We start from the raw sequence: 25,476 nt of genomic DNA, 5'->3' as shown, positions 1-25,476 counted from the left end.
AAGGAAAAAATGTTATTAGATACTTATCTCACTAAACTTTATACTTGAAAAACCCTTAATGTCAGCATTTTGGACAAATTACTCTGACCAACAAAGAAAATCTTTGGGAATAATGGCAATTCTAAAGATAAAACGTCTCAAAACCACATGTTCTTCTGTAGAATAAAAAAAAACCTTTTACGGACTAAATATATTCGTATTATTATACTATAATACAGTGATTTTACTGAGTGCACTTAAAACCCAATATTGTACCAACACAGAGAAAAAATATGTGTTTTTCGACACATACGGCCTTCTTGAAGACTACACGTGGTACTTTATGTCAAAATACAGAATTAGTCCGAATAAAGCCAAAAACTTCGGCTGCAGGTTGATCACTAACGCGCTCTACATTCTGTGCAAGGAGGGCGAGGTGTGCGCGAAGGCCTGGATAACTAAGCAATGTTTGAAACTGGTTGGTTGGCAACACCTGACAGTACCTCCTGTGCAGGGAGGGCGAGGTGTGCGCGAAGGCCTAGATGACTAAACAATGTCTGGAACTGGTTGGTTGGCAACACCTGACAGTACCTCCTGTGCAGGGAGGGCGAGGTGTGCGCGAAGGCCTGGATGACTAAACAATGTCTGGAACTGGTTGGTTGGCAACACCTGACAGTACCGCCTGTGCAGGGAGGGCGAGGTGTGCGCGAAGTCCTGGATGACTAAAGAATGTCCGATACTGGTTGTTTGGCAACACCTGTCAGTATCTCCTGTGCAGGGAGGGCGAGGTGTGCGCGAAGGCCTGGATGACTAAACAATGTCTGAAACTGGTTGGTTGGTAACACCGGTCAGTTTTTTTTTGTGCAGGGAGGGCGAGGTGAGCGCGAAGGCCTGGATGACTAAACAATGTCTGAAACTGGTTGGTTGGTAACACCGGTCAGTTTTTTTTTGTGCAGGGAGGGCGAGGTGAGCGCGAAGGCCTGGATGACTAAACAATGTCTGAAACTGGTTGGTTGGTAACACCGGTCAGTATTTCCTGTGCAGGGAGGGCGAGGTGTGCGCGAAGGCCTGGATGACTAATCAATATCTGGAACTGGTTGGTTGGCAACACCTGACAGTACCTCCTGTGCAGGGAGGGCGAGGCATGCATGCATGGCCTGAAGGTTGGCGCTGGGGGCGGCGGGTGGCGGCGGCAGGCCGGAGGGTAGGAGGCGTGCTGGTCCAGCAGCACACACGAGGCAGGTATCTTGTGGCGACCCTGGCGGCCCCACTCCAGCTGGTGCCAGTAGATGTAGAGGAAGATGGCGCACGTGCCAGCCACCTCGGTGGACATGAAGCCGGACACCACCAGCAGGAAGCTGAAGCCATAGCGGTACGTGAATAGCGGCGGCTGCAACTGGGAGCGCGGCCTCAGCTTGCTGCCGATCTCTGCCTTGAAGATGGAGATGTACATCACGAGGCCGATCAGCATCAATAGGCCTGTGCAAACCCCATTCACTTTCAGCATGATGGTGTGACAGAAATATTTTAAGTTGTTTCTCTTGTAGTGCTATTTTTACTGTTAAATGATTATATTGATTAATTGTAATAAATACTTTCTTACTCATTTATTATAATATATATAATATTTGTAATATTAAATTACGTGTATATTAAAAAGCAAAACTTTATTTAAATTTGAAAATTTTTCTCGAAAATTCCATGATTATTTATGTTTTTTTATTAAACTTATGTTATATAATTAGTCGATTAAGATAATTTTTACAAATACTGTTATAATTTTTTCAGATAAAAAAAATTAATTACAAAAATATAATTGTAAACACGTAATACAGTAAGTAATAATAAGCATCAGCAAATTTAAACAATTTTAATAATAATGTAATCATATTTTAATAACTGGTACTTAAATACCAATTTAAGAATGGTGCACGAAAATACACTTTACAGATTTATCCATTAAAGTTGTTGTAGTGTCAACGTTCCACACTGCTGAAATCAGTTACAGACACACATGTTTGCACGAAGCGCTGACCCTGTCGTGCCCCATCCCTATGAGGTTAGGTAGCCCGTACAAGACACAGCCGCATCCCTGACAGGTCAGCAATCCGCCGGAGAAGGTCCACATTGCGTTTTTTATTGCAACATTCTAATTGGCCTGGTATCACATTGTCATAACCGCCTGCTCCAGCAAGGCATAAATTGGCCGACAGCTGTCAGCAGCCAGTAGTCCGCAGTAGCAAAGACCGAGTGACGCGCGTCATTCACAAGTGTGCGCTCCGCCGCCTAGTGGCTGCCCGCCAACGTCATGGTGTCCAGCCCTGAGATGATTGTAATAGGTATCAAGTTAAGCATACCTAGAAGCTAAAGAATTGTAAGTTATGGTAAGTCAATAACAGGCTACGTAAGTCAGTAAGGGACTAGTCGTGAGGCAGTGAGTGTACATTGGACGACAAGATACCAGTCATAAGAGGGACATAGGACTTAAAAAAGTGTGGCAGCCAACGGGTGGTGTATTAGCGGGACTTATGATGACATTGAAACATACCAGACTAGACCCAACGCCGTGCTAACGGGAAGACAACAGAGGAGTCTATGTGTAACGCGTCACATATTTGTAGCCGGAGTCGATGATAGCGGCGTGAAACATTAAAGTCCTGCAATCCCTGAGCAGCAGCTGTCCCTGAAGTGCCAGCTCGTTCCGGGGTCAGGAGCTGGAGGACGTGTGGCCAGGGTCTTCTACTGAAGCAGCATTGCCAGCTTCGGGGACAACGCGCCGGGATTCATTAGTCAACTTGTACAACAGAATGACCGAAGGCGGGTCCAAAAGCATCCACGAGAGGCCGTCACTTTGCACCCTCCATCACATCACTTCAGGAAGGGTCCCGGAGGTGACAACTCGTGCGGGATATCTCCAGCCAAGGCCTTCTCACTAGGACTACTGACAACTCCAGCCAAGGCCTCCTCACTAGGACTACTGACAACTCCAGCCAAGGCCTCCTTAAGATGACTACTGACAAATCCAGCCAAGGTCTCCTCACTAGGACTACTGACAACTCCAGCTAAGGCCTCCTCACTAGGACTACTGACAACTCCAGCCAAGGCCTTCTCACTAGGACTTCTGACAACTCCAGCTAAGGCCTCCTTAAGATGACTACTGACAACTTCAGCCAAGGCCTCCTCACTAGGACTACTGACAACTTCAGCCAAGGCCTCCTCACTAGGACTACTGACAACTCCAGCCAAGCCCTCCTCACTAGGACTACTGACAACTCCAGCCAAGGCCTCCTCACTAGGACTACTGACAACTCCAGCCAAGGCCTCCTCACTAGGACTACTGACAACTCCAGCCAAGGCCTCCTCACTAGGACTACTGACAACTCCAGCCGAGGCCTCATCACTAGGACTACTGACAACTCCAGCACTCCAGCTGAGGCCTCCTACTAGGACTACTGACAACTCTATCTGAGGCCTCCTTACTAGCACTACTTACAACTCTAGCCGAGGCCTCCTCACTAGGACTACTGACAACTTCAGCCGAAGCCTCCTCATTTGGACTACTGACAACTCCAGGCGAGGAAACCTCACAAGGACTTCTAAAAACTCCAGGCGGGGCCTCCTCACTAGGAATACTGACAACTCTAGCTTAGTCCTCCTCGCTAGGACGATTACTGGAATCTGAGGCAAATAACGTCATGATTATAGGCACAATTATCGGCGATGTTACTCCCAGGCATGGCCAAATATTGATTATGGATTTTTAGGGACAGGAGCTTAGCTTTTCTAGTCAGTTAAATAACTACCGTAAAACTGATATATGTAACTTCGTTGGTGTGACCAAAGAGCATAGTCTTAATAAAATTCCCTTGTAAGCATTGTAAAAAGGATATTTTATGTAAATATATGTCAAGTAAAACATGTAAATATTGTTTTAAAAATGTTTAAAATAATTTTTGTAATGGACTTGCTCGTTTTACGTTGTGTAATTACAAATATAATAATTTTATTCCAGTCAGTAAAGTCCTACAATATTTGTAAAACTTTTATTTTTAATATATTAAATAAGTATAATGTGTCCATTTGCAAATTATGGCGAGAAAGCCGCAATATGTTCGAACACAAAATTTGTTTTATGTTTACAGAGAAAGGTAACTTAGGTCAGAACCTAGAAGACTTTACTTGTGAGAGAGTTGCGTTACTATTTTTTCTTAGGCTTTTACGCCTGGGTATTTTATGTACAACAATTTACTTTGCAACATTTAGAAAGCTTCATCATTCTGTCTTCCTTTCAAGAAGCACATGTGAAAGATGCTCCACACTCTCTTGCCAGGTAGTCATGCAGCTTAGGACGTTGTGGTTTGCTGGTTCATAGAGCAAATGTTTTAAGAAGGGTTTATATATTATTGTAACCCAATTTGGAGATCGTGTATCTTGTCAATACGTCTTGACGTCCTGCAATGCTAATCTTGTCGTTTAAAATATTGTAGCCAGTGAAATAATAAAACATAATTTTATGTTTAATATCTTAAAATAAAACAAATCTCTTTTTTATACGAACCCAAAACTTCCTAGCATTGCGGCCACCTTGATGTTACTATAAATATGTTACTTGATATAACAATGACTACCATGGAGGCCGTAATTGGCGCACCTCTTTATTACTGAAGTACCAACTGCAAACATAAAGAACATGGGTCACCTATCCATGAGATCTTTGTAATTACTAAGTATTCAATATATCAAAGTAAATACACATAAAAAGGATACAGAACAAGGTCAGAACGAGGTCGTTTTTTTGATCCTTGAAATAACTTTCAACCAGGTCATGTTTCGTTTAAGGTGTATTGACCAAGTGTCTCCGATCCATGGGGCCGTCATATTAAATACATTTATACCTTTCAAACAATTATGATATGTTTAAAGCAGTGAAAAAAGTCTCCGAACTTTCAAACCTACAGTATGGATATAATAACTACAAGAAAAGAGACCAACTAAATAAGCATGTTTTACACTTAAATAGGACAAAGAATCCCTGAAAAATGGTTTTTGCTTACTACTAGACCAAGATATTATTAACCGTAAAGTATTCAGTTATGACTACAGACTTGACTACATACATTTAACGAAAAGGATGCATATTTCAAAGAACATTCAACTCGTTAGGATACGATCCCTAGAATATTTCGCTAGAATACTAATGTATACGATAGAATCCGACTCTATTTAACAAAAATGGCTCCAGCTGCATCTGGCTACATTGGATTCATATGCATTTGCCTCCACCCAGCTACAATGACTCCATCTGCTCCAAAGGATTACATTTGCTCGAACTCAATTTAGCTCCGTCTGCTACAACAGGCTATATTTAGCTCCAACTGCTCCAATTTTTCCAACAGCATTTAACTCCAGGTGCTTCAATTGCTGCAATGACATTTGGCTCCAACTGCACCCATTTCTGCAACTACATTTGTTTCCTATTGCTCCAATTGCTCCTACTGCACTTGGCTCCAACTACTTTAATTTTTTCAAATGCATTTGGCTCCAAAGGTGTTAATTCAGCGGTCTTCTGCTGATAAATCATTGCTTTGGCCAAATTGAAGTGGAATTTTTTAATCATTTCACTTGGACAACTAAATCACCGACACCGAAAGTGAATAAGATTTTCGCATAGAAATATTGGAAACAAGATATCGTACTAACGATGTAAATGTTGACAATTTTCCTACGATGAGGCATGAGGAATTGACCTTCCTACAAAATTCACTAACGGATTTTATGTTATGCAATTTGAATTAATTAATATTATTACTGGAATCCATGACAATAACAGCTGTACAGAAAATAACAATGCAGAAAGATTTAAAGATATGAAAAAAAGTGGAAACGATGTAATAATGTAAATGTAAGACGTGGTGATGATGATGATACTGATAGCTACAATAATGACGATAGTGACTTTCAGGCTGGTGATAGAACATAGGACTGAAGAGATTTACTAAATATTGACAATAAATATGTATAGAAGAAGGAAGCAACAACATAAGAGATATAGTACACATCAAAAGTCCATACACATGGTATTCTTGAGAAATTTTGATTGCTCATCTATGAAGAGGAGACTATTCTTTTTAAGATATATATCATCTCTGCTTGAAGTACTCTAAGAAGCGGGATAAATATAATACAATCTTGAATTTATTTTGTCTGTTGAACATATTTGTATAAAACTTAATATTACATTATACGATATAATATTTATTACATTTTGATTGCATTATTACCTACATATCTACATTAAAGATTTTTATGCGTAAAACATGCATGGAGTATATGAAACAAAAGCATACCTGGTTATCCAAGTTAACATATATAATTTTAATTTAACCTCAAAGTTGCCAAAGTCAATTTTCTAAAAAAACAAAAAAAAACAAGTTGTAGCTAGATCATAAACTGTCAATTGTATCCAAACATATAGTGTCAATCTTATACTTTCGTATTCAGATATTCATATCCTACCTTATCCTTTCATATTATATCAATCATAATAAGTGTGTATATATATATATATATATATATATATATATATATATATATATATATTAGCGGAATCTGGGACAGGCTTAAGGCTAAGGTGCGAGATGCTGGTCAATGACCTCGACTACCATCTTAGATTGTGACATCACGGTTGATTGACATCATGGCGTCAACTTACCTAAAAATCATTAAAAAAAAGTCCCTCTGTCAAAGGATTTTTTTTTTTTTCATTTTCAGGGCAAATAACTCATTTTTCTCCTCAAATATCTGAAGCGACCGAAATTACTCGAAGAGGGACATTTTGTCCTCGAGCAGACACTATTACTCAGACAGGGGCATTGTCCTTAGAAGCCCCATCATAGGTCATGCTTGACCGCGGCCGCCATTTTGGATTCGGCCATCTCAGAGTCCGTAAGCTTAGATTCCGCCATTTTGAATTATTTCACGTATGCCATTTTGTTATCTGCCATTTTAGATTCTAGAACTTTTTGCCAGTTAACATTATGACATCATAGTTGTAGCTTAAATTATGGCTGACATCTTCAAAATCAGTAAATATTTTCATCAAAAATTTAAAAAAAAATTAAAACTTTATAAAATTATTATATAGTAGAATTTTGGTAAAATCTTTCTGCCTTTTTAAATTAAGACATCACCGTTGGAAATTTCTTAATGACTGCCATTTTAAAAATCAGTAATAATTTTCCTAGAAAATTGGAAAGAAATTTTAATTTGATAACAAATTATTTAAATACAATTTTAATAAAATTTAAATTATAAAACACACTTACTAATGGAGCTAGGCGTCATCCGTTCGAACCAGGTGAGAGCAAAATAAAATGGCCGTGGATCCTTCCTCTCAGAGGTCACCGGTAGATTGACCTCCGACCACTAATACCAGTTCATAATATACATCATCCTGTATGATGTCATGGCGTCTATCTTAGATCCGCGATGTTGTTTGTCGTTTGCCGGATTGCACTGCCACTATACTAGTTTAATATTAACCCGCTAGAGTGCTGTATTATTTATTACCTTGAATCCGCCATTTTGTCGACCATCTTGGCCGCCATCTTGGAAATTCCAAAAAATTAGCCTAGAAATACCCTAAAAGTACAAAAATTATATTAAAATATTTATTCGATTTAGTATTACATAAATTAAATATCTTACTGTAGTATTTATACCATGGTGGCATCCATCACAAACTTGTCGGCCATCTTGACCGACATATTGAAAATCTCCAATTATTAACCTAGAAATTCGGTAAAAAATTCCAAAAATCATCCAAAAATCGATTATTTAAAAATTGTCTGATGATTCGATCGATTAAGTGCTTAGTTCAATCCTTGGTCAATACAAAAATTTAATTTTATTAAATATCGTACCAACTTAACAAAAAGACAGGTTCAAGGAAAAAAACCAAAATACAAATAAACAAAATAATTATGTAAATTCAACAAGTACAAAAAATTATCAAATTAGAAAAGTTTCTCAATTCCTATAGTCATATTAGAAGACGAAGTGTGTCCTTTACAAGCCTTGACATGTGTTTTTAGGACACTCTACATTACAGTCGATTAACCAGGCACGTCCAGTTGTATAGTCGGGATAACACGTCTACGAAAGTACAAGACTACAATGCTACAAGACAACTAGGCTACGAGGCAACGAGGCTAAGGACTACGAAGCTACAATGATTAAAACACTACGAGGCTACGAGGCTACATGTTTCCAACTGGCTACAATAGCTCAATTAAGCTGCGAGTGTTAATATATCTCTTGCAAAAAAAAGTTGCAAGTAGTTCCTATTATTGTCAACAGTCGTCGACGCGTGCTGTGTTGTACGGGCAGTCACTGTTTTATGTGGGATGCGGGATGTTTACTCTCAATCGCAAGAAAAGGATGATTTCGCTAGAACTCAAGGTCGCATTTTAGTGTATCTCAGCTCTTTTAAGGCGTAGTAAACGACTGTGTAGTGAATATTCTTCCCTGTGTAGTCAAACATGTTACTGACATATATGTTTACAATTGTTTTTGTATGAAGAGTATGTAAATAAAACTATTTAAAAAAATGTTCAGAGACGCGTTTCCGCTCTGCAGCACTCAGGTTGTTGGCTCAAACCCACACGTTTCAAAATATTTTTTACTGGTATAAAACTTTTAAGGCATCATAATAACGACAAATATAAAGTAATTTTTACAATTGTAGTAGACAAAACCGAAATAAATACAAAATGTGGCGGCCAGCAATAGCAGTTCACCTCACAGGTGAAACAAGCACACTCTAGTTCGCAACCAGTAAAGCAGGGTGCAGGATTTCGGATACAGACGATGAACGTGACCTATCATGGTCTACATGCACCCGAGCGAAGAACACTCCCGAACATGGTCGAATCCTTACGTTTGGAAAGCTTCAAATGAGCGAGACAACAATTTGAATTCCCTTAAGAAATAAATCGTCCTCATATTGGCTTTTAATACACTTCTTGTAGTCTGCATTTACAATGCATGTTTAAATTTACCACTAAAGACAATTAATGTAACTTTAATATTAAATGTATGTAACTTTAATATGTAGTACATCGTAATGATAAAGAAGTAAATAGTTCTTTAGAAAAGTGCTTCTTTATAGCTACCCATAACCTAAGCTGTGAACCTAAATGCAATTTTGAATCTTTATTATGAAAAGAATACACATTATTTACTTTTAACTAGGCGAACAGGCAGGGTTCTAACTCGTAACCTTTTTATTGCTAATCTAACATATGGACGTCCCGACCACTGTATACACTGGAAGTAATAAACTTAAAAGAATTGCACGTGGATATCCAAACTGTCTTACATCAATAATAAGAATATTTTTATGAATAATAGTTTGTAATTATACTATTTAAATTGTATATTCGCAGTTATTTGTATGTTATGAATCTGATGTGAAGAAAATTAACACTTTTCAAATGACATATGTGTTTAAAAACACTAATAGTGTAGTATTTAAATATATTAATTAATTCAATTTTTTATATACATCCTGTGCTAGAAACCCCGATAAGCGTTACTTTTAATTATGAAATTTTTTAGCCTGTATGAGAATTCGGAATGTTTCTTTCGTGAAGTAGAGCACCACCTACTTGGATTCGCTCCTTCTGTAGAGCCGACCTTCCTCTGATCAGTTTTTAGTACAGTAGCGGCTAGAACTTCGTGTCTGTAAGATATTTCATTTAGATTCACGTGTTTAAGAGGCCATGTATAATTAATGATAGATAGTGTATTTGCTGCATGGATTGTTATTTCATTTCATTTATAAATGCAAAATTCTGTGCTTGTAATATGTATAACAAATCGTAAACATGTTGTTAGCTTTACAATTTATAACCCAATTCTAACATTTTATAACACAAAATATAAGACATGAAGCTATAAAAATATACATATTTAACCATATATTTCTAATGTTTTAAAGACTTCTATTTAAATTAATGACATTATGTAAATGATTCAAACAATAATGCATTTTCATTTAATTCAGTTTATGACGTGAAAACGTCTAATAAAACGATGAACGCCGGCTGCAAGCACAAAAAAGTGACCCGTTACGCACATTTTCCCGTTGCACTGTGCCCCATTACGTTCATTGTACGCTGGCGCCGCATCAATCTCTCTTCCACTCGATTGGAACAACCATCGATTTGACTTTTTCGAGGTACATTAAACTTGAAACACTCCCATTCGTTTCCTACTTTTCCTATCATCGTCCTATCCTTAACAGAATAACACAGATTGGAAGAAGTTAAATAGCATACATGTATAAAAGTTATAGTTAAAATAATCTCTTAGTTAAAGAAATAAACATATTTGAATTAATGAGTGCAAATAAAAGTAAATTTAACTATTAAATTGTACATTTTATTCACTCCTTTGTATCCATACAAAATAGTGATAGTTCAATAAAAATGATTCAATTTTATTCATAAAAGTATGCAATCCTTTCATGAATGTTTTGTTATGATGTTGTCACGTTAAACTATCGTCCGTAAACCGACTTTACAGACAACCTATTTTTTTGTATATACCCCATTTTCGGAATTTTTCCATGACAAAAAAGTGCAAAACTGCAATGTCCTATTTCTAAAAATGTGCATTAAATAAAAATTACTGTCTTGGTAAAGAACTATGTTAATTTTTTTTCAGTGCAGTAATCATCTTTGGCTTTGGTATGGTCTATATAAGAGCTACAAATAACCCTAAAGGAAGTTATATTTTTTAATGTTGAGTTTGTCAAGTCCGTGGCACAGCAACACACACTGAGGGCCAACTAAGGCCCAGCACGTGGTGATGATCCAAGCCACGCGCAGGGAGGGTGTCTCACCTGACACGATGCACAGCACGCCTGATATGAAAGTGAAGAGCCGCCTGTGGCGCGCCAAGTGGCCGAACAGGCAGCAGAACTCGGCCGCGAACAGTATCACCGTCGCCAGGAAGAAGAACACTGCCGACTTGGTGACGGCGTCTGCAACAGAACAGCAAGTCTCATCAGCTTGTTTTATGTTGGGGGGAGAGGCGAGGGTGGCACTCGAGGTGTAAATAAATAATGTATCTAATCTAATACTATTAAAAGAAAAATTCATTTATATATATATATTAGGATCTCAGAAATGGATTTAACGATTTGGATGAAATGTTGTAGTTTGGTTAAGTTTCGCTTTTTCAGTTTATGTTTGTAGCTGTTTTTCCTGTATAAATGCGATTTTACAAAAAATAATTTCTAAAATTTCCCCTTAGAACGGACCGAACGGACCGAACACGGCATCGAATGAATGTAAGTAGGCTAACAGTTTCCTGTCTCTCTACTGATTGACCATCGCTGCGCTATCTCTAATTTATTTTTAAATTATTTAACACTAGGACTCCCAGAGTTTGTTACACCCTAGAACTCCCACGAAGGGTCAATTTGACTGAATTTTAAAAATACTGTTTATGATATATATTTTTGGATTGATTTTAACACAGAATATAACATTTACTTTAAGATCATTTTATGAGAGATAAAATAAATAAAATTTTATTTATAAAAGATTTTATTTAGATAATATAGACATTCGTACACAATTTTTTAACATATATTTTGTAATATTGCAAAAATATTTTATTTCAAAATATTATTTAAAAATTGAATATAATTATCATATTTTTTAAAATTGAAAATGAATGTGACCCTTCCTTTTTTTGCATACTTCAAAACACATAAAATTGTACATTTGATATAATGTATACAATTCAACTTTCTATTTTTCATACATTTACTTTTACATTACATACTAAGCACACAGTTTTTTTGACGACTTTCCCTGTGCATTTGCCACAAACATATTTAGCACATACAGTACAAACTTCGATAGTCTTGTTTCCATTGCACTTGGAAATCTGGCATTGACGGCGCTTACGATTTTCATGTGGAACTGTGTCAAGATTGTTGTCCTCTAAGTTTTCCCTTTGATTTCTCACATGGCCCTCTCGAAGTTGCTCTGCTAGTTTCATGATGAAATATCTTCGGCTGATACTAGAACCTGTAGCTTCTTTGTACAGTACCCATGAATTAATTCCAGCAAAATCAAGTATGTTGTAAAATACTTGGAGTGGCCAGCGCCGGGATGCGGCTTTAGTTGAGTATTGTCGAGCCATTTGATCTGCTATATCGACCCCATATTTAGTAGCATTGTAATAACTGACAGTTTCTGGAAGTCTTTTCTTATCTACGCCAATAGAAACAGATGTATGCATGGTACTAAGTACAAGTACATTTTTGTTTACTTTTCCTTGGTACACAGTAAGAGTGCAGTCATTCTGCTTTAGTATGAATGAATCCTGCAATGGAAGATTTGCATTCTTGAGTTCTGCTCGAATGTCTCTTCTAGCCCTGTTCACTGTACCAACAACACTTGTACCCCTAGCCATCAATTTTTCTGCCAAAGCGACTGAAGTGAAGAAGTTGTCCATGGTAATATTACGGCCAGTGTCGAGATAAGGACTAACCAATCGAAGAACTACATTTTCAGAGAGAGACTGGTCAGCAGTCATTTGGAAGCACAATAAAAAAAAGCTGTATTATGAGAACTAAGTCTTATGAAGAAATCAAAGTACAAAAGAAACATAATTTTTTTTAAATTTAAATTACTTCTTTTATTTAAAAAAATACACGTTAAGTAAATCAAGTGATTATTGTATGTAGGCAGCCTCCCTCAGTTCTTTAAGTATGAAGGCTACTTTGTCGATGTGCGAGTAGTTTCCTTTACGAACCGATGCCACCAACAGTCTCAGGTGACCAACTAATATGTTAGTATCTTCTAGAGGTGGGTTGCAGAGTATTAATCTGCTACACGCCTGTATCAAGTACTGCAAACGAGTACACTATTCAAGTATCAAGTACTTTAGTATCAGTTTAGAATTCACCTAGAAAAACCCAACGGCCAATGTGCGCAGAACCCAATCGCAGATGACGGTCACTTGGGCGAAGATTGTGAAAGGGGAGGGAGCGGCACGACGAATAAGGGATAAAGAAGGGAAATAATGTAGGGGAGGGGGAAGCCTAAGATGTACATCAAGTTATTGCCTGCCCGAACACGCCCGAATATTCACCTTCGGCCAACCTTGAGTTTATTTATATATATTTATATTTCTCTGTTTATTTTAATTTAGCTATACTAACCTAACTAACCGTCCATAGTGTTATAAAGTGTTTTAATGTAGCTTACTTAACCGACCACTTTTAATATTTGAATTAATTTTTCCTGCGCAAAAATAAAACAAATCCCGAGGTTGGCCGAAGGTGAATATTCGGGAGTGTTCGAGCAGGGACAAAACTTGATGGACTCTCATCAAAGTATGCTCAGTGCGCAGTGCGTGCTCCTTGAAAAGATAGAAGACTCCGATTACGAAAGGCATGGAAAGAGAACACCAATACCTTTTTTTGACTACGAAGAATGTAGAATGAGAAAACGGATACCTTTTTACGACTACGAAGAATGTAGAATGAGAAAACTGATACCTTTTTACGATGAACGTGGAAAGAGAAAACTGATACCTTTTTACGCTGGTGATGACGGCATGGTTGATGTGTAACGTGTAACGAGAATTCTGATACGTTGTTGCTTCCTGGGACCGCTACGGCTGTAGCTGATACAGAAATATCAGCTACTTGTAACCAGTACATTACTGTATCAGTAACTGGATGGAACAGATACCGAAAATTGCTGTAACAACCCACCTCTAGTATCTTCCCATGACATATAATTAATTTCTTCTGCTATCGTTATCTTCCTGGATTGTATGTTATTAAAAATTTTAAGATCGCTTTCATCACAGTGTTCATCATAAGCCTGATCAAAATTATTTATTTTAACACGATGTTTCCATCGTTTCAGTTTCAGGGCTTCATCACAGGTTTCGATCTTGCCAGCTTTAGGTGCTTCATCACAGTCCTTGCTTTTGTCACCAGCCTCAGAGTCACTGTCGCCATCATCATAGAAAACATCTTCTTCCAAATTACTGTAAGAAATCGAAATCATTGATGTCGAAGCGTCTTCATCGTCGTCAAGCTTCCTTTTTAAGAGTCCGCCATTTTCACAAAGTACGGAGCATCTACTTGAATTTGGCTTGAATTGATTCACATTTTTCTTGTTGAGGATTCTTCCATTGTCATCATTATTCCATAAATCATAAACGTCCATCAATTTAAGTTCTTTGTCGAGATCGGAAAAGTCATAATCATAATCTCGTTCAAGACAAGGAAAGTTATTGATGTAATGCAGAACACTCTTCTTTAGATTAGTATATCCATCTTTGTCCTCTTACTTAAAATCTAGCATAGCGTTAAAGTTTTATCATGTCTTTTTAAGCTCTCTCTTCACGTAAACCACTTGTTGCAAAGAACACATCTTAATATATTGCGTAGTGAATGTCATTCTTCTCTTGTTATCTACCATTCTTTCTCAAGAAAAATTCCTTGCTAAAAAAGATAAACCTGTATTCTTTGGATACAGTGGCAGACACCGAACAAGGATCCATATTAGTTACTGAGACTAAGAGTTTTAAATTAGAACCATTACTTAAATAAAAATATTTAATCAGTGGCGGTTAATTTATTTCATGCAAAAGAACTAGTTGCAAGTAGTACCGATTCTTGCCAACAGATAAAGTCTCATGTTGTATTGAGGTAAATATATTTTTATCTTTATATGGAATGCGGGATGCTAACTAACGATAGTAGGAGAAGGATGAACCATGGAGAAGGAAGTTCGTCTTGTATGCTAGTACTTCTCTGCTGTCTCAAGCAAATTATTTGACTGAGGAATGGATGTTCCTTTTTTGAATTCCAACTGATAAAAAAATAGATATACAGGATGTATCAAAATTCATGTTACAATGCTTGAGGGTAGAAATCTCTTATTATTTGCAACAATTTTTGCCGATAAACATGTTGCCGGAAACGCGTAGTTAAGCCCCTGTAGCCCCAGAAAGAGTCAGCGTAGGCAACCCGTTGAGCTTTGTGCGAGACAGACGATGCTGTGGTGAATTACGTGTTTACGACGCCGGGCAGCGCTCGAGAGGACTGTACGATGTCGAATGCTGACCCCCGCCCCTTTTTACTTCCGTTGGTGGCGCCCTCACCTCTTTTCTTCCGTTCGTGCCATGCCATAGCACTGCGCAGCCTGACATCGCAGTGTCGCAGTGTGTTTTGATATCACTGGTGGTCTGTCGTTGACTGTTCTGTCGTACAAGCAAACTCGTGGTGTCATTTCTTTCGCTGTGGTTCTGAAAAGGGCGACGTTTTAGTGGAGCTCAATGGAGCACATGTTTAGTAAGTACACGGACATGCTGCTTGTTTACGGGGAAGCTAGACAAAATGGACGAGCCGCCCGTCGTCTGTACGAAGAACGATATCCGGGTCGTAGGATTCCAGCTCACACCATGTTTGCAAGACTTATTTAGCGAATGCGTGATACTGGTACATGTGCCGTCACAAGACCAAATGCTGGTGTTCCACACAGGGTTCGTACTCCCAGTTATGAAGAAGATGTACTTCTGAGATTTGAGGAGAGTTCGGATACAAGCACAAGGGCAGAAGGTTCCGATATGGACGCTGACAAAATGGCTATTTGGCAATTTCTTCATGAGCCACTCTTGTACCCGTACCACCTTCAAAAAGTGCAACACATTGGTCCGGCGGACTATCCTCTTCGCATGACCTTTTCTCGTTGGTAGCTACATTCGAAGAGTATTGAGGAACCCCGAGTTAGCGGTTTTATTCAGCAATGATGGCAAGTTCACTCAAGACGCTATTCTCAATTCGCACAACAGTCATGTTTGGAATGATGTCAATCCGCATGCCACGTGCGTTAAAGCTCGCCAGGAACATTTTTCAGTTAATGTGTGGGCCGGTATTTTTGACGGCGTACTCATCGGGCCTTTTTTTCTTCTGCTACGACTTACCGGCGCCCGATACCTCCACTTCCTTCAGAAAGAACTACCAGGTCTTCTTGAAGAGGTTCCATTGCATGTCCGACGTGTGATGTGGTACCAACATAACGGGGCACCACCTCATTTTTCCCTGCAAGTTCGAGAGTATTTAAACCAAACATTAACAAACCGATGGATTGGACGAGCGGGCCCTGTCGCATGGCGGCCAAGATCACCGGACCTAACCCCGTTAGATTTCTTTCTGTGGGGTTAGGTATAAGGGCTTATCTACGCTACGCCAGTAGAAACGGCAGAAGAGCTTACACAGCGAATCATTGAAGCGTTCGCAATCATTAGGTCGACTCCACACATGCTCCAGCGTATCCGTGAAAACATGATTCGCTGTTGCCACCTCTGTGTCGCTCAAGGTGGACGTGTTTTTGAGCCGTTGCTTTAGTCTGTCACGTTGTTAAAACGTATGCAACAACTTCAATGTTGTGAAACAAAGCCGAAGCTGTGATTGATTTCAGAATGAAATTAAAATTTGTGCCACGATTAAAAAGGTTATTTCTCTACTCGAACGCCCGCACATCCACAACATAACACTCTACAATGGGTTGCCTACGCTGACTTTCTGGTGCTACAGCGGCTTAACAATGCGTTTCCGGCAACATGTTTATTGGCAAAAATTGTTGCAAATAATAAGAAGTTTCTACCCTCAAGCGTTGTAACATGAATTTTGATACATCCTGTATAGTTAGGGAATTTGGTAGTAGAAATTCAAAATTTAAATGCTACATAAAAATTAAATTGCATGCCTTACTAAAAAAAAACATTTTACATGCAGAGATCGATTTCTCAGAAACCGCAGGAATAATCAGGAACTCACGGAGAAAATTAAGTAAGGTTTTTCTTAATATAAAAAATTTCAGAAAAAATTAGTAAAAAATAACGAAAGTAGTAAAAAATTAATTTAAAATCTAAAAAATGAATAATAAATTACAAAAACAGCTCTGCCAGCTTGTGAACTTCTCTTCTGTTGAGCAAGGATAGAGTTCTATAAATAACCAGATTGTTGTAATTTTTCATTGTTTGTTTTTATTTTTTATTTATATCTCAATTATCTTTATTAATTTTTATCATTATTGGAAAATTTTCAAGTTCGAGGTCGAGGTCAAGGTCAAAGTTCAAGGTGTAGGTCATACAAGATGGCCATCGTGACGTCACAATCCAATATGGCAGTCGGCTCCTTACCTTAATCATTGTATATTTCTGAGTACTATATATTCCAATATGATTCTTTAACGTTTATAGTAAGGTAAAAATTAATATTTTGTATCATTGGTATGACCTGTAAAACACCTTTTTCTGAAAACACTTAGGCCCAACCCGATACTATTAAAACCATGACAAATCTAAACTAATAAAATTGAGAATATTAGTATTATAAAATATCATTCTAAATAACAATCTTAAACAACGTTGATCGAACATAAGTTTTCATATTTAGGATTGTAATCAATATATTTTCAAAAGTAATGGTATCTAAGTTCTAATATTATAATTTGTTTATAGCGTATCAAATGTATTTGTCTTGGTAATGTTTATGTCATATCTTTGATAGTATATTTTATGATTTATATAAAAAATAAGAAAAATTTACGTTAACCTTTTGCCAATGATGAAATCTATATTCGTACACAGATAGTATTAATGTATTATTTGCCTTTGACGAGGTAGTAGCTACAATTTACGTATCAGAATACACGATAGAGTGTTTTATCAGCTACATAAAAGTATATTGTATTTTAAATAAAAAATTCGTGAAGGATATAAATACTCTTAGTAATTAATATAAAAACGATTTATCACCAACAAATTAATTTTTATGATACGAATTTAATTTTAATAAAATTTCTCCCTTATTTTGAACTGAAAACTTACGAATAACAATATGTTTTACTTTAGTTTATTCACATTTTCTACAGCAATAAATCACTTCTAAAGTAATTATGGGTTACTTAAAAATATATGAGATTATTTGAATATAATTAGCTGTGCTTTCTTTATCTTCCCCTGGGAAAAATTACTAATAAATAATAAATTATCAAATTAATCTAGAATAAAACCCATATTTATAATTTAATAAACATTATTTTAAATTGTGATAACAGAACTCAATTTTTTTGCGTTATTGACTTTACATAGTTTAGACATAAAGAAAGAAAATCACGTTACATTGTACTTGTAACATGAAGGTTGTATTCCCTTACAAATCCTACTAATATTATAAACGCGAAAGTTTGTAAGTATGGATGTTTGTTACTCTTTCACGTAAAAACTACTGAATGGATTTGAATGAAATTTAGCCTACAGCTAGCTTATAACCTGGATTAAAATATAGAACCCATATTAATATAAAATTCCATCACTAAGGAAGTGAAAAAGTGATAATTTCATTTTATAACAGAAAAAATCATAGGTCATAGACATACCAGGAGTGAGTAAGTGTCATTTCTCATACACATAGTAAGGTCTGGCAATTAATATTTTTCTCCTTGGTAAGACCAGTCCGCTTAGTGAAGCTCACAGCGGCTAGCAAAATAAAGGCACTAATAACAGTTTTGTTCTTAACTTCGTCAATTGATAGAGTTGCCTTGAATTTTAAAAGCACCATCGTTTGATGCGTTTGTCATGTCTTTAATTTTCTATTGTTTGTGGTGTATGCGTTCCTATACCATTCATCCGATTGCGATGAAATTTTGGTGATTTGTTATGCGCATGCCTATGAAGGTTACTGATATGGTAAACAATTTTTCAATATTTGGAGCACGAATCGTGTCAAAAAATGTGTTTATTTCATTTTATATAGCGGCACTTCGTCTGTTTTTGTTGTATAAGTGCGCAGGCATGACACAATTTATTTCAATATAAAAGAGAGACAGAGATAGAGATATATATATATATATAGAGTGAGATAGAGACGGAGGGATAAGTTTAGATAGAGCCAGGTATAGAGAATGAAATGGGTTAGATGAAGAGATATACCTATATATGTATAGATATATATAGAGACTTATATGTAGAAGATATAGAGATAGTGGGAAGTATATATGTAGATATAAAGAGATAAATAGAGATAGAGAGATACATAAATGTTTTTAGATGTAGATAGAGATAAATATAGAGAGATGGATAGATGATTGTGTATGTGGAACAACTTCAAACATATTACAAAACAAAACTGAATGAGGCATTGCAATGCAGGCCAAGCATTAGCTAGATAATGGAATCTTTTCAATATTAGTAAAATCTTATTTTTCAGCTTTTTTCTATATTGCTTTATAAAGTCTAAATTACATACAGACCGGGTAAATAACTATAACCTGGCAGAACAACGTCTGTCGGGATCTGAAAATGATATAAATTAATTTTCACACTTGGCATTCAAATTAAGAAGACAATTACTAACTACACCCTGTGTTCTGCCCGGGCAACGCCGGGTATTGCAGCTAGTCAATAATATTTTTACAAATAATTCTTAGTTGGCATGGAAATAAAACATAAACAGAAAAAAAATTAAGAGCTAAAAATATCGTGTTACTAGGCTAATTTTGTGTAGAATACATACAAATGCAAAGCATTTGTGGATTGGGAATATAAAAAAAATATACTCAACATCACGAGATGTGACTTTTGAGTCGAGATCGACTTGTCAATATTTTTATGTTGACGTGAAGTGGCAGCTCACTATAAGAAACGGAATGTCGTCACCGTGTACATATAGTTAGGTAGTCTAATTTAATCTTCCGTAGATGTCTATTACCTACTTATTGTTTTAGTGGAAATACGTCAACTTCATCACACTAGAAGGGATTGCGTGAACGATGTTGCGTCACCGGCCTTGGTGCTAAGGTGCCTTCATAATAGCAGGAGCACCAGCTGTAGAGTTGGCAACACCGCCCACAAGAGCTGACTGAGCACACGCGCGACCGGCTTAAAGTGCAGCCCGACATTCATGGAAGTGTACTCAGAGCTCTGTGGTGGGAGTGAGCAGACAGACCGCTCCACCTATAGTTTGTCCCACGCTTAGATTGCAGCAGAGCCAATGTCCCCTACTGGTTCCAGATCTATATTTCCCACATTCTTAATATTAAAGATTAAATTTTATATATCATGAATAATTTTAATTGGTTTTAATTTTTTTCAGTTTTATTAACTATCGGTTTTTTTACCATAAAGTATTACAAATGTATACATTCTAAAAGAAAAAAAAAATGGTTGTCTGTAAAGTCGGTTTACGGACGATAGTTTAACGAGACAACGTTATAACAAAATATTGATAAAATGATTGCATACTTTTATAAATAAAATTGAATCATTTTTATTTTAATTTGAAAATAATAAATACTTTAATTTATACTAGTAATCAGTTTTTTAAAATTCAAGAATAATTAACCTTTATTGCCGAAATTATTGTTGTAATAAGCAACGAAAACCACATTAACTTTTCACTTCACTTTATAAACAGTTCACGTGTAGATGACTTGTAATTAATTTTAAAAACTGGCATTTAGTTATAAACTTTAAATATAATAATAAACAAGAGTAGTACTTATGTTTTGGTTCCTCCTGCGCCAGGGTCCATGGTGTGGTGCCTGTGGTGCCGACCGCCATATTGGATTGTGACGTCACGGCGGCCATCTTGGATATTGTGACCTTGAATTTGACCTTGACCTTGACCTTTGACCCTCAAAAAATGCCAAAATTGGGCAAAATTTGCCCAAAATTCCTCAAAAATCGTCAAAATTTCAATTTTTTTGAAAATAAATTCCGCCAAAAATTCTCAAAAAATTCCACAATTCAAAAATTAGGATTTCGAAAATCCTCAAAAGTCATTTTACCTTAGAAACCGCTAAAATTCCTAAAAGCGGCTTAAAAGTCCTAAGAGCTAGCAGCTTTAAGCCGCCGATGTCATGACCTTGAAAATTAGAATGCCATGCCACCCATCTTGGATTATGACGTCATGGTTGCAAATTTTGCTACGGTCGCCATCTTTAAAATCTTTATTTATTATCCGATTTTATTGAAAAAAAATTTAACAATTATAAAACATTCAATCAATAAAATTTTAATAACAAAATATTTAGAAAACAAACATTTACGACACGGAGCTCGAAGTCCTCGGTTCTAACCCGATGAGTGCAAAAAATAAAAACGGCGATCGATCCATCCCCCGTGGTGGCTGCAGGCAGACTGAATCCCACCACTTTTTTCAAAGCATATATATCGTCACCTAGCATGACGTCATGTCCGCCATTTTGTCTTCGATGCTGGAAGCCACCATTGTATCGTCGGCGAGAGTGCGCTGACACAACGTTAGTTTAATTCTTACCCGCTAGAGTGCAGTAATCATTTATTATTGCTGTGAAACCCGCCATCTTGTCATTTGGGCGCCATCTTGAAATCATGTAATTATTTAGCTAGAAATGCAGGAAAAATTTCAAAATTCATTAAATAAATTGGCAATAAATATACTGATTGATTCGATCAAATCCCGTACTTGGTTCGATCCCTAGACGATGCAAACAATATAATTTAATGTAAAAAAAATAATAATTTTAATAAATAAAGACCAAAGTCCTAAAAGAAGCAATTTCTAAATCAACCATTATCCTATAAGCCAGTACGACCATCATCTTGGATATTTGTATTTATAATCCAATTATAATGAGAAAAAAAATTTAAAATTAATTAAATAATTCACTCATTAATTAACATATTGATTCGATCGATTCCTGTCCTTGGTTCGAACACTGGCCGATACAAAAAATAATATATTTAAAAATACATCAAAAATTACAGGTTCGATATAAAACACTGTAAGTTCTTTTACAAACATAATATTTATTACATAATTTCTGTTCTACTACAGGATCAGTTGTGAAAGGCAGCAATCTTATAATCATTAGTTCCGCATCGGTGTGAAATGACTAATTCTTAGCTCCAATCGGTTTATACTAGACAGAGACCAACCATAACCTTAACTGACATAGTCCTCCTCTTCTTGACAGAGTTTCTGGATACCGTGTTTAACAGTTTGCTTTACATCGTCAGAACTGTAAATTACTGCAGTCGAAGTCTTGAATGAACACTTCTTCTCTTTGTCATCTAACGGATATGGCTTTCCATATATACAGTCCAACCACAAGTTATATTTCAAAGATCCGTTTGTTGCTACGTCATCAGTAAGCTGATTGATTATGTTCTGTCTAATATCGTCAAGAAAATTACAAATGTCTTTTGACTCACTTAATGTATTTAGATAATAGTAGTCCTTCAATGTTCCACGAAATGCAGACTGCGCCAAGTAAAAGCCATTCTCATTTACCTTTAGAGCACCGAAAACTGTCTTAGGTTTAGTTCCATGTCCAGACGCCATACCAATCGGTTGCTGCTCGTCCGTTTTTTTGCCTGTACGTTCACGAGCCTTCAACCTAAACCGAGGAGTCGAAATTTCTGCAGGTAGTTCAGCAGTAGGCGCACGGACTTTACCGTTGCATTTTTTCGAATATCGTCGCAAACTATCAATTCGAGTAAACCATTCATGGCACTCATCGCAGCGAAACTTTATACGAGAAGGATTCTTCTTGCATTTGCTCCGCTCATGTCTTCGTGCATCATGGGAAAATGCGAACGACATATCACAGTAGCTGCAAGGATACCGTGGTGATGAAGACGAACCTTTTAGTCCCGAACCAGATGACGATGTTACTGCAATTCTACTATTTCCAGTCATACTCTTATGCACATCAATCATTCGTTGTTGCACCGAAACCTTTACTTTCTGCCGTACAGCTGGTCCTTTGCATGTCTTCATGTGCGTTTTCATATTATCTTTTCTGGCAAACTGCTTATGACATTTCTCACAAACAAACATTTTACGATATAGGTTCTTGGCACATTCGCTCTTCTCGTGTCGTCGAGAATTGCTGTTGTTTGAGAAAATTTTGTCGCAGTAACGACACCGATGTTCGTTAGTTGTTGACGATTCTCCGTCCATTGAAGTCTCCATCGAGGGCAAAACATCGTTCATCGAGGTTTCCTGCATAGCCAGCACTACCGGCATTAAAGTCTCTTCTGCTGGTGTTATCACGTCTGATGAATTTTCCTCCAGTGTTGTCGTCGTCGTTGCCAACGGAATCTGCTCCTTCTCCGTCGTAGCTGTCGTCAAGGTTCCCGTAGTCGATGGTACAACCTCCATGGAGTTTCACGTTAAAGTCGGTAAAGATGCCATCGAGTTCGCAAGAACAGGTAATTACTTGATTAATGCACCAGAAGAAACAATTTAGGTGAACCGTACACCGTCGTCGTCAGTTACAAACTGAGCGATCTGCTGTCTAGGACTCGCTTATATACATGCACCGGATGGAATAATACGCTAGTCACATCAAGAACAAATTATTATAACACTAGAGTCAAAACAACATTAAAAATAGAAGCACCATCAACAAAAAGGAAGCACATTCTGGAAGCACAATAAAAAGGTAGGACATTTGGAAGCACCGTCAACGAAAAGGAAGCACACTTTGGAAGCACCGACAACGAAAAGGCAGCTCATTTGGAAGCACCGACAACGAAAATACAGCACATTTGGAAGCACCGACAATGAAAAGGCAGAACATTTGGAAGCAAGGACAACGAAAAGGCAGCACCGTAAACGAAAAGGCAGCACATTTGGAAGCACCGCCAACGAAAATGCAACACCGTCAACGAAAAGGAAGCACATTTGGAAGCACCGACAACGAAAAGGCAGCACATTTGGAAGCACCGACAACGAAAAGGCAGTACATTTGGAAGCACCGACAAAGAAAAGGCAGCTCATTTGGAAGCACCGACAACGAAAAGGCAGCACATTTGGAAGCACCGCCAACGCAAAGGCCGCACATTTGGAAGTACCGCCAACGAAAAAGCTGCACATTTGAAAGCACCGACAACGAAAAGGCAGCACACATCATCGAAAAGGCCGCACATTTGTTATTGCCTCCATTATTCATTGGCTCAAATATTTATTGGCTCCAATATTCATTGGCTCCAATATTAATTGGCTCCAATATTTATGGGCTCCAATATTTATTGGCTCCAATATTCATTGGCTCCAGTATTCATTAGCTCCAATATTCATTGGCTCCATCAGTCTATTGATTCTATCAGTCTAGTGACTCCATCAGTAATTGGCTCCTACAGTCATTGGCTCCAACTGTCTTTTGTCTCATCAACTTTAAATATATTTGGCTAGAATTCTACGAGTCTAAGAGACTATGAGGCCACAAGGCTACGAGCCTTAAAGAATCAAGCTGGTTAGGAGTTATACATGGCTACGAGACTGCATTGCCAAAAGACCACGTGGCTACGAAACTACATGTCTTTGAAGCTACATGAATACAAGTTTTCTCGGCTCCAACTACTCCAGAAGCATTATGTTATTATATTGCATGACTCCTTGGTTACGTAGCTACAATTCCATGAGGTTCCAAGACATCATGACTACGCGACTACGAGCCATGATGTTACGAGACTACACGACTATGAATCTTCAAGTTTACGAGAATGCAAGGCTACAGAGCTACTTAGCTTCTAGAATACAAGTTTATGTGACTGCGAGGATAGAGGACTTCAAGTCTGCATGAGTTCTTGACTACGATGCTACTCGTCTACAAGGCTCCAATTACTGTATCTTTCTTCGACGGAATTTTCTCTTTTGCTCCAACTGCACCATCAGCATTATGTTATAAGATTACAAGGCTACTTGCTTACGTAGCTTCAAGTCTACGAGGCTCCAATGCATCATGACTGCAAGACTACGAGACTATACGATTTCAAATCTTCAAGGTTACGTGATCTCGAGGCTATAGGACTATGAAGCTTACAGAACGCATGGTTACGAGACTGCCTGACTAATTGGCCACGTGGCTACGAAACTTCATGTCTCTAACTGACTAAAATAGCACCATTCAGTGGTGAGAGTTAATTTATCTCATGCAAAGGTACTTGTTGCAAGTAGTTCCGCTTTTCAACAACAGATAACGCCACGTGTTGCTTGCAGGTAAATAATATTTATTTATTTTATGCAGGATGCTCACTAACGCCCGCAAAAGAAGCGTCGCTTCGCAAGACACCAAGGAAAAGGAAGTTCGTCTTGTACGTTAGTGCTTCACAGATGTCTCATGGTATATTACTAGACTGAGTAATAATATTTTTTTTTCCACCTCATAAAAATATTATAAGTGTCGATTTAGTAGCCGAAAATCACTAATTAAATGTAACTTTCAATAAAATGACGTGTCTCATTAAGAGTAAAACTCCTTCGTGGAGAGATCGGTTTCTCAGAAATAACCAGAAGCACTTGGTGAAACCACAGGAATGATCGTAAGCATACGGAAGACACCATCATAATATTGACAAGAATAATCAGGAGCACACGGAGAAAAACCATCATTATTT

General features: G+C 37.4%; 1 protein-coding gene across 6 annotated transcripts in view; it reads right to left on the bottom strand.

The window, feature by feature from the left end:
• Window positions 1-25,476, bottom strand: part of LOC134531644 (uncharacterized) — a 784,236-nt gene that overhangs the window by 19,725 nt on the left and 739,035 nt on the right. For all 6 annotated transcript variants that reach the window (XM_063367408.1, XM_063367409.1, XM_063367410.1 and 3 more), the window contains 2 exons: window positions 10,886-11,026; window positions 1,101-1,458 (listed from right to left, as the gene is read on the bottom strand). In XM_063367408.1, coding sequence (XP_063223478.1) covers window positions 1,101-1,458; window positions 10,886-11,026 — 499 coding nt within the window. The remainder of the gene's footprint in view (window positions 1-1,100; window positions 1,459-10,885; window positions 11,027-25,476) is intronic.

Source organism: Bacillus rossius, chromosome 5 (genome assembly GCF_032445375.1).
Source record: "Bacillus rossius redtenbacheri isolate Brsri chromosome 5, Brsri_v3, whole genome shotgun sequence".
Lineage (NCBI taxonomy): Eukaryota > Metazoa > Arthropoda > Insecta > Phasmatodea > Bacillidae > Bacillus > Bacillus rossius.
The sequence above is the reverse complement of the archived record's forward strand: the minus strand, read 5'-3'. Positions and strand labels throughout refer to the sequence as shown.